The sequence below is a fragment of the Paralichthys olivaceus genome, chromosome 3 (genome assembly GCF_024713975.1).
Source record: "Paralichthys olivaceus isolate ysfri-2021 chromosome 3, ASM2471397v2, whole genome shotgun sequence".
Taxonomy (NCBI): Eukaryota; Metazoa; Chordata; class Actinopteri; order Pleuronectiformes; family Paralichthyidae; genus Paralichthys; species Paralichthys olivaceus.
This window is the reverse complement of record NC_091095.1, coordinates 12,667,291-12,683,431: the sequence shown is the minus strand read 5'-3', so window position 1 is coordinate 12,683,431 and position 16,141 is coordinate 12,667,291. Positions and strand designations below refer to the sequence as shown.

General features: G+C 42.3%; 2 protein-coding genes across 3 annotated transcripts; one reads left to right on the top strand and one right to left on the bottom strand.

Moving 5' to 3' along the window:
• Positions 1-5,115: 5,115 nt before the first annotated feature.
• On the top strand, positions 5,116-7,254 carry timm13 (translocase of inner mitochondrial membrane 13 homolog (yeast)). The gene is made up of 3 exons (XM_020081167.2): positions 5,116-5,341; positions 5,632-5,700; positions 6,622-7,254. Exons 1-3 carry the CDS (start codon positions 5,222-5,224, stop codon positions 6,718-6,720), a joined length of 288 nt encoding a protein of 95 aa, XP_019936726.1. The 5' UTR covers positions 5,116-5,221; the 3' UTR covers positions 6,721-7,254.
• Positions 7,255-7,256: 2 nt separating this feature from the next.
• On the bottom strand, positions 7,257-16,051 carry tmprss9 (transmembrane serine protease 9). 2 transcript variants are annotated; one of them, XM_020081165.2, is made up of 16 exons: positions 14,877-16,051; positions 14,064-14,275; positions 13,771-13,898; positions 13,624-13,691; positions 13,353-13,528; positions 13,190-13,234; positions 12,623-12,736; positions 12,216-12,381; positions 11,788-12,062; positions 11,267-11,409; positions 10,491-10,776; positions 10,269-10,382; positions 10,023-10,191; positions 9,613-9,878; positions 9,131-9,267; positions 7,257-8,496 (listed from the first exon to the last, which is right to left on the bottom strand). In XM_020081165.2, exons 2-16 carry the CDS (start codon positions 14,191-14,193, stop codon positions 8,335-8,337), a joined length of 2,379 nt encoding a protein of 792 aa, XP_019936724.2. In that variant the 5' UTR covers positions 14,194-14,275; positions 14,877-16,051; the 3' UTR covers positions 7,257-8,334. The 2 variants fall into 2 exon arrangements, with proteins under 2 accessions (XP_019936724.2, XP_069378109.1); XM_069522008.1 differs by having other exon boundaries at positions 15,068-16,051.
• Positions 16,052-16,141: the final 90 nt, after the last annotated feature.

Sequence of the window (16,141 nt, the reverse complement as noted above, 5' to 3'; positions counted from 1 at the left end):
GTGCTGAAATTTGGTGTGGGTGCGTGGCTGTCTCCCCTTTACTATGTGTGAAATGCCCAAGTTTCTACAACTTTCCAAAAAAAAGTTATTGAAAAAAATCGTGTACTTTTTTGTTGAGATTTGGTGGTTTGACCCCTTCCGGAGGTCGTAGGAGCTCGGCGCTGGTACCAATGGATCGGGCATCCCCACATTAGTTCAGATGGAACCAACTTCCAAGTCTCTATGACCTTCAGAACAAAAGTTATTCAAGAATATCTTGATCTCCAATGGGTTTTCCTCCCCAACCCTAACCCTAACCCTGGCTGCAACCCTAACCCTAATTGCAACCCTAACCCTAACCCTAACCCTCATTTCAGCCCTAACCCTATTCACCATAGGGTGAATAACTCTGCGCTGCTTGCGCGAAACGTGCTGAAATTTGGTGTGGGTGTGTGGCTGTCTCCCCTTTACTATGTGTGAAATGCCCAAGTCTCTATGACTTTCCGAAAAAAAGTTATTCAAGAATATCGTGTACTTTTTTGTTGAGATTTGGTGGTTTGACCCCTTCCGGAGGTCGTAGAAGCTTGGCGCTGGTACCAATGGATCGGGCATCCCCACATTAGTTCAGATGGAACCAACTTCCAAGTCTCTATGACCTTCAGAACAAAAGTTATTCAAGAATATCTTGATCTCCAATGGGTTTTCCTCCCCAACCCTAACCCTAACCCTAGCTGCAACCCTAACCCTAATTGCAACCCTAACCCTAACCCTAACCCTCATTTCAGCCCTAACCCTATTCACCATAGGGTGAATAACTCTGCGCTGCTTGCGCGAAACGTGCTGAAATTTGGTGTGGGTGCGTGGCTGTCTCCCCTTTACTATGTGTGAAATGCCCAAGTCTCTACGACTTTCCGAAAAAAAGTTATTCAAGAATATCGTGTACTTTTTTGTTGAGATTTGGTGGTTTGACCCCTTCCGGAGGTCGTAGAAGCTCGGCGCTGGTACCAATGGATCGGGCATCCCCACATTAGTTCAGATGGAACCAACTTCCAAGTCTCTATGACCTTCAGAACAAAAGTTATTCAAGAATATCTTGATCTCCAATGGGTTTTCCTCCCCAACCCTAACCCTAACCCTGGCTGCAACCCTAACCCTAATTGCAACCCTAACCCTAACCCTAACCCTCATTTCAGCCCTAACCCTATTCACCATAGGGTGAATAACTCTGCGCTGCTTGCGCGAAACGTGCTGAAATTTGGTGTGGGTGTGTGGCTGTCTCCCCTTTACTATGTGTGAAATGCCAAAGTCTCTACAACTTTCCAAAAAAAAGTTATTGAAAAAAATTGTGTACTTTTTTGTTGAGATTTGGTGGTTTGACCCCTTCCAGAGGTCGTAGAAGCTCGGGGCTGGTACCAATGGATCGGGCATCCCCACATTAGTTCAGATGGAACCAACTTCCAAGTCTCTATGACCTTCAGAACAAAAGTTATTCAAGAATATCTTGATCTCCAATGGGTTTTCCTCCCCAACCCTAACCCTAACCCTAGCTGCAACCCTAACCCTAATTGCAACCCTAACCCTAACCCTCATTTCAGCCCTAACCCTATTCACCATAGGGTGAATAACTCTGCGCTGCTTGCGCGAAACGTGCTGAAATTTGGTGTGGGTGCGTGGCTGTCTCCCCTTTACTATGTGTGAAATGCCCAAGTTTCTACAACTTTCCAAAAAAAAGTTATTGAAAAAAATCGTGTACTTTTTTGTTGAGATTTGGTGGTTTGACCCCTTCCGGAGGTCGTAGGAGCTCGGCGCTGGTACCAATGGATCGGGCATCCCCACATTAGTTCAGATGGAACCAACTTCCAAGTCTCTATGACCTTCAGAACAAAAGTTATTCAAGAATATCTTGATCTCCAATGGGTTTTCCTCCCCAACCCTAACCCTAACCCTGGCTGCAACCCTAACCCTAATTGCAACCCTAACCCTAACCCTAACCCTCATTTCAGCCCTAACCCTATTCACCATAGGGTGAATAACTCTGCGCTGCTTGCGCGAAACGTGCTGAAATTTGGTGTGGGTGTGTGGCTGTCTCCCCTTTACTATGTGTGAAATGCCCAAGTCTCTACGACTTTCCGAAAAAAAGTTATTCAAGAATATCGTGTACTTTTTTGTTGAGATTTGGTGGTTTGACCCCTTCCGGAGGTCGTAGAAGCTCGGTGCTGGTACCAATGGATCGGGCATCCCCACATTAGTTCAGATGGAACCAACTTCCAAGTCTCTATGACCTTCAGAACAAAAGTTATTCAAGAATATCTTGATCTCCAATGGGTTTTCCTCCCCAACCCTAACCCTAACCCTGGCTGCAACCCTAACCCTAATTGCAACCCTAACCCTCATTTCAGCCCTAACCCTATTCACCATAGGGTGAATAACTCTGCGCTGCTTGCGCGAAACGTGCTGAAATTTGGTGTGGGTGTGTGGCTGTCTCCCCTTTACTATGTGTGAAATGCCAAAGTCTCTACGACTTTCCGAAAAAAAGTTATTCAAGAATATCGTGTACTTTTTTGTTGAGATGTGGTGGTTTGACCCCTTCCAGAGGTCGTAGAAGCTCGGGGCTGGTACCAATGGATCGGGCATCCCCACATTAGTCCAGATGGAACCAACTTCCAAGTCTCTATGACCTTCAGAACAAAAGTTATTCAAGAATATCTTGATCTCCAATGGGTTTTCCTCCCCAACCCTAACCCTAACCCTGGCTGCAACCCTAACCCTAACCCTCATTTCAGCCCTAACCCTATTCACCATAGAGTGAATAACTCTGCGCTGCTTGCGCGAAACGTGCTGAAATTTGGTGTGGGTGCGTGGCTGTCTCCCCTTTACTATGTGTCAAATGCCCAAGTCTCTATGCCTTTCAGAAAAAAAGTTATTCAAAAATATCTTGTACTTTTGATTTAGGATTTGGGGGTTTGACCCCTTCCAAAGGTCGTAGAATCTCTCTGATGGTACCAATGGATCGGGCATACCCACATTAGTTGAGATCGAACCACCTTCCAAGTCTCTATGACCTTCAGAAAAAAAGTTATTCAAGAATATTTTGATCTTTATCAAGAATATCTTGATCCCCAATGGGTTTCAGTGTACACTTTCATAACCATTGTTACGGGTGCTTGTTGGAGCCTCCCTTGAGGCTGACTGGGCAAAATGGTTTTATACACTCAAGTGTGCCTACAGGAGATTAAGAATTTAAAAAGATTAGATTAATGAACTCATGAGTGTAATCTTGGGTTAATTCACTTTGCCGCACTTTAACCCAATCCTCCCCTGCCCCCTAGTCAGGCCTGCATGGCTTGAGGCCAAACTGGTCTTAGGACATGTGTGTGCACATGTGTGTGTTTGCATGTGCATTGTGTAACTGGTCATTAATTACTCTGTGGCAGACACACCACTAATCAGACCCCCCACAATCCCTCCTCAATGCCCCCAGCATTGCCACAAAGCATTCACTGGGTTGCTGCATTTTTGCCTGCAGACTCTCTGTACCACATTTTTTGTTCACTCAAGGCAGGTGGCCTCCTCTATGAGGTCATCCCATCTGAAATATACGGAGAGGGGTCTTCAGAGCAAGTCATCCACATGCTCAGGACTCACTACAAAACAAGGCAGAGGTTATTATCCCTTTCTATTTACGTAGAATATAAATAGAAATAGGGTAGTAGTGGACAGTTTTAAGCAGCACTCCACTGCGATTTCCATGACTGTGCCCATATGAAGGTCAAACAAAAGCTCTTCAAGTTTATGTTTCCTTTAAAAAACACACACAAATCAGTAAAGTATTAAAGTAGAAATAGTAGGGCCATTCAAATTGGGCACAGTGTTTTTTTTTTATTGATTTTTCTATTTTAATTGTACAAAACATTCAGCTGAAACGTACAAAACAAAATAAATGAGTGTACTATTGTTTTGTGAATAAGAGTAATCCAATTACCACAGCCCCACTTGGCCCCTCATTACTGGACATTACTATCCCATACCCATACTACACTGCAGTGACTTGATATATTACAGCCTACTTGTTACAGTGTGAGAGAAATGGATTATTAGGGTACTTTAATTAAAAAATAATAATCAAAGTCTAAATGTAACAATGAGTATATTAAAATCAAACTGTTGTTCCAAACATATTCAGAAAAAGAGGTAAAACTTGAGGCTGTTCACTCTCGACAAAAGATTTAGAGGAGTATATCACCACCGTGTGGCAAACATGCATTTGTGTGTGTGTATGGACCTTTCCCAGACCTTGTCAGGACCAGTAGACCTAATGGGGGCCAAAGACTGATCCTAATGAAGTAGAAGTTAATTTCTGAGGTCCTGGTTAGGGTCACAGGTAAGATGTGATGATGCATAGGGTTAAAGTTAGGGTTAGGCGTGCATTGGTCAAGGATATGGTTTGGAAAAAGGTTTGGGTTTGGCTGTCCACAATGAATGAAGCCGATAAGTTCTCTACTTGTGCTTACATCTCTGTGAGGACCAACTGAGCTCAGACCCTGCGGACTAAGGATATTTTAGCTGGTCCTTACTCTTTCAGGGGGCTGTTAAAGGGTTTTGACTTTAGATTTTAGGGTTAGCATCATGTTTAGATTGGTGTAAAGGTTAAGATAAGGCACATAGCAATGGTTAAAGTTAGGGTAAGGAGCTAGGTAACGCATTTTGCTAATGAGTGTCCTCACTAAGGAAAAGAAGTACAAGAAGGTATGTGTGTGTTCCTGTACTTATATCTCTGTGAGGACCATTTTAAGCATAGACCCCACATAGTGGGGACATATTTGGAAAGTGAGGACATTTTGACTGGTCCTCACTTTTTCAATGGACTGTTTGAGGGTTAAGACATGGCTTGAGGGTTAGGGGTTACAATTAGGTTTAAGTTAGGGTTAGGGTATGGGAATTATTAATTGTATTATGTCAAATGAGTGTCCTCACTAAGATAGAAGTTAAAAATGTGCGTGTGTGTGCGTGTGTTTTGGGGTTGGGCACTTTTCAATAGAACTCAGCCGTGTCCACTCCACAGACTGTCTATAAAGAGGTCCACACACTAAAAACTACATTTCCCATGACCCCTTCAACCTAAGCGGAAATGACGTCTGCAGCTTTCCTTTGCCGTCAAGGGCACAGGAAACTTAATGTTATCGGTGTGTTCACGCTGTAGCTTCTGTCCACACGTGTGTATACAGAGAACCGGGTTAAAGCAATGGACGGATTCGGCTCAGACTTCGCTGCCGGGGGCTCGGGAGGTAAAGTGGACCCCGGTGCCATCATGGAGCAGGTCAAGGTCCAGATCGCTGTGGCTAATGCTCAGGAGCTGCTGCAGGTGAAGTAGCGATGCTAAGCTAACAGCAGTAAACTGGAGCTGAGAACATTGAAGATGCTGCAGTAAGGTTTTAATATGGGCTTAATGAGAAGATGTGTTGATCCTGGTAGAAGATCATATTCAGCTATTAAACCTCAAATGTTACCATCTTTAAATGTTCTCAACATAAGCTTTAAATCTTTAACCACATGCTTTGAACCCAGTTTTACTCTAATAGCCTCATGGGGTTTTCACAGCTGTCTGTATTAGATTGAGCACAATCCCGAGTAATATCTTTCTTCATGTTTCAGAGAATGACAGACAAATGCTTCAAGAAGTGTATAGGGAAACCTGGGAGCACACTGGACAACTCTGAGCAGGTATGTGTGTTGGGCCTTAAGAGATCAACCTGTTTACTTGGTGATGCTGAAACAACAAGCTGTACAAAGTGTTCATAATCAATCAGGTATTCAAGTCATTTTTTTCCTAACCAAAAGTAACCGGCTCAAGCCTCTCAAATGTGAGGATTTGCTGCGTTCCTGTAATAGTAAACCTGAAAAGCAATTTGGATATGTCAAACTAAGTTTTTGGTATTTTTAATGGGTGGTGTCTGTATATTTTAAATGGCACATTAATCTAACATTATTTAATCATTAATCTAAATACCCCAAAAGGGCCCCAAGATGTTAGGGACACACACACACAGGTTTGATTAGCCTGTGATGGGCTTGCCTTAGCAGAGAGTGTCTGGGGATTAACAGACCAAAACACCTGATGATGCAAAGGTACACAACTGATGACACATCCCTAACATCCTTTGATGGTCTCTGACATCTGCTGGTGTTTGGGATATTCACCATCTTTAAAAAAAATAATAATAATAAAAACACATACCTAACACTTAGCCTAATTTTAACAGCTTTATCATTATATTGCATATAGATGTATTGAGTCCAGATACACAGCACTTGTCCATAGCTAGTTGCACACTACACATGACTGATTTTATTTTATAAAGATTTCTAGACATACTAAAAAATGCACCTTATATAACTGTTAATTTGCCCCTTTATAATTGAATGTGCTCCAAAAATGAACATGTTCTTCATTGGCCCATACCCTGTCCTCCCACCAAGTTTCAAGAAAATCGTTTGAGTAGTTTTTGCTTAATCTTGCTAATATAATGATAACCTTGTTGGCAGAGGTAATGAAATTAACTGACCTGCAACCATGAAAAAGATTCCTCACTGAACATTTCGCAGTTTGATCCTCCCTTAACCTCACCGCTCTTGTCCTTACAGAAATGTATTGCCATGTGTATGGATCGGTATATGGATGCCTGGAACACTGTGTCTCGAACATACAACGCCAGATTACAGAAGGAAAGAGCTCGCATGTGAACATCCCTCTTTTCACCAGACTGCTGCTTTACAGTGTGGAGGAGCACAGTGCACCACTGGAGGTCACAGGCTGTGCACGTGTGTGTGTGTCCTGGAAGCAGCACACCTACAATATCTATCATCATACCTCACAGACAGGCAGGGACAGCCTGCAGACTCTAGCCATAACAACATCATGCCTTGAGGAACAGTTCAGGAGCCACGTTTGCTTCAATATGTTTTTATGTTATAAATATTAAATCTTCTTGTTCACAAGTAAAAATGCACTGGTCTAAGCTGCAGTGTGGATCACTGAATCAGAATCTCGAACTTGCTAGTCATCATGGGTGTGAATGTGTTTGTCTTTACATGTCAGCTCTGTGTCTTGTGCACAGTGCATTCTGGGATATGCTCTGGCCCCCAATGCTCCTGAGTAGAATAAGCAATTTTAAAAATGTGCTGTTGAAATGTGGCAGTTAAATTATTCAACTGCCATTGTTGTTTGGCACATTTATAACTACAACACTGGGGCTTCAATAAAAAAACTTCATTCAGGCTGAGTTTGAATTTTTCTTGTTTTCAACAGCCTGTATCATTAGGACACATGATGAAAATTGTAAACAGGACTCAGTCACAACAGTTTCTCCTTAAAGCAGCACACTGGACCCCTTTTAAGGACAACAGTCTTACCTTAACATGCTTTTACTCTGAAAAACCAAATTTAAATCAGCAGGAAGAATTGAGCCGCTTGGTGTTCCCACAACCGTGAACTTGACATTCACAAGCCTCAAACAGTCAGATATCAGTGCTCGAGTACGCCTGGAGAACAAAACAGTTTTGTCTGACCTGTTTTCCAGTTGTCACTCTATATGCTGCCCTCCACAGTAGTGGGCTTGTTTGAGCAGGGTCTGCCTTGCTGTGGCTGGGGTACTGAACCTTTCCCATTCTTTTTGGTGCACAGTTAGTGAAATGTCTGAGAACCAGAATCATTTTCTTCTCTACCCTCCTAAATCTGTGTAGGAAAGTAAGAACCAGAAAACCATCTAAAGGTTATCTGAGGTGTGACTGAAGCGAATTCAATGATTTCCATGAGAATAAAGCTTCTTAAACAGGTTCTTCTCTTGTAATTCTTATCAAGAAGATCAATTAAAAAGCACCACGTTGACTAAAAAACTGAAGTGAAAAGGATAATTCCTTTAAATCCAATTCCAATGCCATACAGATCTATTTTCCCCCAGAAAAACCCACCTATCAACAGCTACTACTACATTGGAACAGATACAAAAAAGACAAGAAAATGTACCCATAAATGAACCACATATAATATGAACCCCACACAAAATGAAAAAAAAACCCTCACATCATACAGTTAACGTTCAGGAAAATAAATAACTGAAATAAATACTTACAGTCATGCATATTTCTAGCACTTTGTCTGTAAGTAACAGTTCAGGATTCTCATTTTTACACACAGCAACTATGACCTGTTGATCGAACAGGTCAGTACTGTGGTAACTGAGTATATGTTTCTGGCTTTCAGGATGACTTGAGTGCTTGTACAGTACAACGTTCTGGAGAAGATGTGTCCACATGGTTTGTCATCTCTTTGATGGTACAGCTGCTTTTTATACCTCTTCAGAAAGGCATGTATGTCGATATCCATTTCCTGACAGATGTGACTCTGGTGTAAACCCCTGGAAATCCTATTCGCCCACATCCATGTCCCCAGCTGGTCACTCCAGCAATAAACCACTGGCCAGAGGGCTGACGACAAGTCAGGGGGCCTCCAGAGTCTCCCTGAATGATGACAAAGGAAAGTTAGTTATTATTTTGTAAGAAATTAAATTTACTTCAGTGCTCTTATGATTAGAATAAAAAACAATTGATTAAGGAGGAGGAGTGAAAGAGAGAGAATACGAGACACAGCAGGTACTGAGAGAATGTCACTTGGAAGGCTGCTGAGATGCCAGGTGCTCTGACCGAGACAGGAATGCATGTGGATTTCCTTACATAAGAAGATTACAGAGAGGGAGCTGGTAAGTGGGGGGGGGGGTGTCTGTATTTTTAGGCAATAAAAGTCTACTCTCTCCCATCAGATAAGCATCTCTGTCTCTGACTTGTGCCTCAATGTTCCTGAACAAGGAAGTCTAGTTTTTATCCATCACACTGCACTATAATTATAACATGTTTATTCATATGGTTTGACTGTTTTGTGAAAAAAACTTCTAAAGACTAAAGGGCAACAGTTGCGATGGTTTGACCTGGTTAACCATCCACTGTGAAAAGATTTTTCCGAGCCATTGCCCTGTTTCCCAGAGCCTCGGAGCACTCGTGTAATCTTGGTCCCCAATCTTACCACTCTGGTAATACAGAAGTCTCGCCCATGTCCAGGATGGGAAAAAATTATTTTTTTAAATGTACAGCTTCTTACCAAACAGGTGTCCCTGCCTCCCTCCATGTTACCGGCGCACATCATGTTAGGAGTCAACACGTTTCCGTATGAGTGCTGGCAGTCTGCCTGCTCGATGATGTTCACTGCAGCTTTCTGCAGCAGGTTGGTCAATGAACCTGGTGAAAGGTAATAAAAAGATAATTATATAGGTGAGTTATACATGTTCACAATGTTTCAGGTCCTAAGAGTCATAACAATGTGGAAGCTTCTGGTCGTAACGGATTCTAATTACAGCTCATATTTAGGTTCATCATTTTAATTTGGGTTACTTGACTTGCTCCGATGTTCAAACTTTACCCTCAGACTTTTGAAGACCTTTTACATTCACACACAAACTTGTATAACAAATTAGAGGAAAGGAAATAATACATCTGGTTTAAAATTCCACTGACATAATGGTTTCAAACCCAATTTGTTTATGACACTAAGGAGTTGTACGATGCTTTCTGGATATCTCTCACCTCCTTCCCTCATGGATCCCCAGCCTGTGATGTAGCACTCTGCATCCGCCATGAAGAGGTGCACTGGTGAGGGGAGACAGACAGATTGGACGGTGTAGGACACAGGGGCTGGCACTGCCAGCTCCAACAGAGCCAGGTCATAATCCATGTTGGTGCCATTGAAAGCTGGGTGAATGATGACCCTCTGGATGGGGATGACGAGGGCTCCTACCCCAGAGCGCAGCACAGATCCCAGGACCACAGCCCAGTTAGTGGGACTAGGGTCACTGTTGATATCAATATAATAAATGGTGTGTTTTAAGTTAACTTGAACATTTAATATTCTATCATGTTATTTAATTTATGTAGTTAGGTTATTTTCAGTAAGATTATAAAGTCATAGTTTTTAGATCTAGTTAAAAGCAAAGTACCTTTTGAAGCAGTGCGCTGCAGTCAGTATCCATTTACTGTGAATGAGTGTGGCGCCACAGTGGTGAAGCCTCTGGTACTGTAGACTACCAATCCAAGGCCACTCCCCTCTTCGAGCTGTCACTCCACCCACAATCCTTTGGGAGCCCAACGCAGGACGCACACCACAGACTGAAAGAGAAACACCTCAGAAGCTTTTCTTTTTAATTACACATGTAGTCTTCTTCATGCATTTGATGTAAACATACCACAGTTTCTCTCGTCTGCCTGGTTGGGACAGTCAGGGACTCCGTCACACTCTGGGTTTACCTTATTGATGCAGGAGGTGGCGCTACATTGGAAGTTTCCACTGCAGTTCGAGACTGGAGGACATGATGGAAAGTAAAGCTTGGCTATTAGGATTAAAATGAATGAGTGACTTTCAAATTTGTGACATTGTATTCAAATAGTTTCTTTTGGTATTATTTTACCAGATGATATCAGTGGAGACAACACATCCATGTCTGTTGTCACTGGTACTGGTGGATTATTAAAACTCAGTTCTTTCACAGTAACTGGCACAGTGGGAACATTCGGGGAGTAATAATGGACCAGGCTGGGGTCTGTGTGACTTAGAATCCAGTTGCGGAGCCTGGTGACCCTGGAATAAACCCCAGGCCTGTTAATCTGGGCACAGCCCATACCCCAGCTCACCACCCCAGCCAGGAAGAACCGTCCTGGGGCCCCCTCACATGCCAGAGGCCCTCCAGAGTCACCCTGCAGGGAAAACACAAGACTTTGTCACGCAAGAGATGATAATTCAGCATGTCCCATACAAACCTTTGAGTTGTCATTGTGTCATTTTTTGAAAGAAAGTTGTTCCTTCTATTTTATGATGCGTGCAAGGAAAGGTAATCTTTCTACACTGAGATTAATTACCCTGCACAGGTTAGTTTAGTCGAGATTAATTTAGTTGATTAAATTGTATTGAGAGATTGGGACAGGGCCTGAAGTGGGAGAGACTCTCACCCTCTGTCCTCCTCCTAGTACCAACACTCATCATTATGTCATTCTTAGATGCACGTAACAAAAACAACCTACAGGCCACAGGGCATGAGCAGTGTCAACATACAGGTTTCTTCTAGTTTCAAGATAGAAAATAAAAGACAAAACTCTGCCCTAAGACAAGAAAGTATTGTAAGAACATGTTAGTTGATAGCTGATGCTATTGTGGCTACCGTATGTGAACTGCAGAAACAGCACTGACCTGGCATGAGTCCACCTTGCCCTGCAGGAATCCGGCACACATCATGTTGTGAGAAACGGCACCTCTGTACACCGACGACTTGTTGCACACCTTGGAGTCGATGATTTTCACCACAGCTTTCTGCAGTGTAGGAGGCACCTCGACTAAAGGAGAGCATTACGTAGAACAACTGAATTACTCTTTACTCACAATGATCATATTTCAGCTTTTAATCCTGCTGCACAAATTTGAAATGATTATTTCATTTAACTCTTTAATTTATTAATGTACAAGATATGATGATGTGTGATCCTATACATCTTAATATACACAAATGTTATGATATATGCTATGATATATCTTATGATATATCTTATCTATTAGCGGATAATATTGTTTCAAAGATTAGTCCCAAAATATCAACATATTATTGATGCATTGGTTTTGACAGAAACAAAAATGTGATGATAACTCTCTCTGTCTGAACTAAAATGTATTCATTTTCACAACAAATTGGTGTACGCTTGTATGCAGAGCCTTACAGTTAAACTGGTGCAATGCGCCCCAACCCGACACCATGCAGGTCTGGCCTGGAGCGAAGATGTGCGAGGGCGAGGGCATGCAGACTGGCTGGATGTAAGAGCTGAAGGTGAGAGGGGTCTCCAGCTCCAGCACTGTTACATCATTGTCAGTGGTCATGGGGTTGTAGTCTGGAGACACAACCAGTGATTTGATGTTGATCGTCCTGGTCCCCGACTCCTCACCACTCACCAGTCTGGCTCCAACCAGGGCCGTCCACTCTCTGGGGTCATTGTCCCTTGAAAAAGAAAAGAAAGAGATAACAAAACTTTAAATAAAAATACATACAAGTCACTAGGGTCTTTCATCCATTAATATCTCAATGCTGCTCTTACACCACAACTTGATAGATTTACAAATATCTCCTTGAGAGATGACGATCCATGCTTACCTCTCAAAGCAATGTGCTGCGCTGACCAGCCAGCGGTCATTGATGATGGATGCTCCGCAGGTGTGGCGTCCATGGAAGCGTAGACTGACCTGCCACGGCAACTCGCCTTGTCGAGCATCCTCACCGCCAACCACCCGACTACCCATGGCAGGACGAGTTCCACAGGCTGAGGAGGGAAGTTCAACCATGTGGGTATGAGTAAGAGAGAATGCAGTTATGTTTTTTCAGATTTTCCCATTTTAATTGTAATTAACCTAAATTATGACCAGGCAGTTCCAGTATACTCTGCTGGAGATATTAGTAAAATGCTTATTTTTTCAAATATGAAAAACGTTTGAAAAATAATTAAATAATGAAGCTTGAAAGGATAGTAAAAGGCTCAAATGTATAGTTTCAGTGTCACTTACCACAACGAGCTTCATCAGATCCATCTGCACAGTCAGGGATGAAGTCACACTCTGGATTTAATTTGGTGACACATTCTCCGTTGTCACAAGTGAAAGTTTTGTCAGGACACCTGGCTGGAGAAAAGGTGACAATATAAACAGAAGAACAATCTTTTTGTAAGAAATAATGTATAATACTGACGATTACTCAATTTCTCTGAAGGTCACTTCCCAACAAACCTTTTTTCTAAACATCTTAATAGAAAATATTCCCACTCAATATGGCTGTTTTATGGATCGTGCATCTGTTTGGTGTGTAGGTTGTGCACATTCTCAGGAATTAATGCGATGTGTACACAAGATGCAGCCCCCATACAGCAAGTCTCAACAGCTAAACTGAATATAAATGTTTCAAAACTTAGAAAACAAAGCTGTTTTCTTTGCTCATGAAAAGTTGATGATGTGTTTAGACAGAAAATGGATGACTTGCTTTACAATTTATTCCTAATAATATTCAGTGAATTTAAAAGACCCAAAACACAACTATTCTAGATATTTACAGGTAATATTTTATGTGGTTTAACTTACCTATCATCTCATCTCCAACTGCATAAAATGACTTCCCACTGGCACCTAGAAGGAGAGAGTAAAATATTTGATTGAGTGCAATCTGTGGAGGCCTGCAGACAATATTTGTCACTTCCACTCCAGACCGCCACACACAGTCAGCTGACCACAGTAGTTTTACTACCCAGCAAGATGATAGCGCTGATCTTTCCAAATTCTGGCACCTCTAGCGGCTTCCCGTGCATGACTGAGCTGAGTCCAGCTCTCAGCAAGTCCTGAATGAAATTATCTGAGTACTGCTGTACCTTGGAGACCCTGAAGACCAATCTGAGGGTCACCATCACATCACCATTACTGTTACTGGGAGGGAAGACCAAGAGCAGTGTTAATTTAATGTCAGAGCCTTTATTTTTCATTTGGAATAAATAATCTCTCTCAGTTGAGCTCTAACTTACCCATAGGCAACAATATTACAATCAACATAGTGATGTGATGTTGATGAGGCAGTGAAGACATTGTCAATCTGAAAGAAAGTGAAATGAGCAGTTTAGTACAGTTTGAAGGAAGAATTGACCTCTCACTCAGGTGACGACAGAACTAACCTTGGACTTTAAGACTGAGGACAGTACTAAAGAGAAACCAGAGTCCCTATCCTGTAAAGCCGGATCATACTTCAGACCCTTCAGCTCCACTGTATCCATGAAATAATGCTCCTCCTGGACCAGGTACGCTGGTAACAAGTAACAAGTAAGAAATGATTAGCACCTAAAGGTGGCTTCTGTCATTTAAGACTGCATGTTTCCTAAAGTTTAGAAAACATTTTAAAAACTGTGGATTGGGGCTTTACAGAGTCGTCACATATTACAAATTGAAAGTATATAGTTTGTGAACTCACCGATCAACAGGCCTACACTGACTCCGATAGCGAGGAAGAAGAGGAGCAGGGCTATGAGGCTGCTCCTGCAGAAGGAGGCAGAAGAGGACCACTGCCCTTCTCCTCCTCCTCCATCCCTCTTTCCCTCCATGTTGGCTTCAAAGCACCAACCTCACAACTCACATTCCACTGACTCCAGCATCATCAAGGCTGACAGACAAAACGATCCAGGCCTGAGAACATGACAACAATATACTGAGTTTGTCCCCAAAACTTAAAAGACACTATGATATGAAATTAAGAAGAAATATTATAAAACAATAGCTTGGATAATACAATATATTAATTACATAACGTGATGGAAGGATGCAGTATGTGTTATGGCAGTATCTTATAAATCTTGGAGCAGAACCAAATGATTGGGCGGATCCAGGATTTTTTTAATTTTACAATCAAATTGTAGCAAACTGTGGAAAAACTGTTTAAAAGTAAATCCAGTTGTCTGGTCAATATCTAAAAAAAGACATGCACCTGATCAAAGTATTTTAAACTTCCATATGCGAGAGGAGTGGAGAGAGCGCAGGGCTGTTGGCTGCGCGTAAAAAAGAGACCATGGTGGCCATGTTGCAAATCAGATGTGGAGGAAGATCACACAACATAAAACAAACACACGAGAATCAGATGACATTCAATTTACGGATAACGAGATAGAAATGCATTAACTCCAGTGTTGAGGATAACTCAGTGCACACACAGTGCGCACGGTGACTCGGTGGGTCTCACGGTGGCACATTCAACAATACAGTCTTTATGTTCTGAAGCAAACACACTCACCTCTTCCTTTTCTCCTTCCTCTGCACACTGACTTTCAACATATAACGCGGTCCTTAGCGCAGTGCGTGACCGGGTGCACACAGGAACACATGGAAGGATGGAGGAAGACGAGAGACAGAGACAAGAGAGGTCCGCTATTTGTTCCACCTGGCCGGGAGGGGCGTGTCGTGCGCGTCCCGCAGGTAGCTCACCTTCTTCAGTTTACTTTAGGAAGTCGACTCGGCTACAGAAATCTCCGGCCGACCCTCCACCCATCGGTGTTGATCCTCTTGGTTACACCTCGATGTGCACAAGCATCTCCACTGTCACCTCAGAGCTTCCATCGTGTCTCCTGGTAAACAACCAAAGGGAGAGACGCGTTTACCAAACAACTTATACTGAAAACACTGGGCATTAAAAAAGATTCTTTAATCCTGAGGTGAGCTCAGTAGTCGCTGTCTGTGTGTGCTCCATTGACACAGTGACTGAGCAGCAGAGGAGGAGCGAAGACTCCTGGAATCCAACCTTTTTACTTCAGGTTCCCAACACCTAGTAAACTACAACAGTCCAGAATATAAGTAAAATCTGGAGCCTCTCAGCATGAAGGCAACTTTTCCTGAAAAAAAAATACAGTACAGTAATTAACCTCTGATCATTATTTTAGTGACAGCCTAAAATTATTCACATGTGAAACACAAGTAAATCTCCTGACAACTCCCCTAAAGAAACACTAAATCAGTTTACTTACAATATTTCTCCACCCTGCTTAAAACACCTCCCCCAAAGCAGTTAATACCACAAATGTCTCTTTGTCAGTGTGCACACAGGCTTGAATGGCTTATCTTCTCCCTCTCTCTCTCTCTCTCTCTCTCTCACACACACACACAATTTATTCTTCTAAACACTCTTATCACTCTTGATCAAGACCTACTACAATTGCAAAAAATTCAGAATTTCCCCTAAAAAACTCTCAGTCCAGTACAATAAATTCCTTTAGTTTTTGCTGTACAATGAGGATTATAGTTTAACATATGTCTAAAATTGCTGCCCCCCCGGTATCTACATCTGTGTAATAAGTGGAAGATTGCAGCAAGAAGACCTTTCACTAATCTTATGGGCCTGTTCTGAGCTGTAGATGTTTTGGCAGGATGTTGAAATCGGAAACATCACTAATTTCGGAAATAATTTAAATTTAAATCTAGTTCTTGAAACATCCCCTCTCAAATTGTGAGAAACTAAATGTATTATTAGAATTAGGTGATATTTCAGCCTTTACTTCTCCAGCC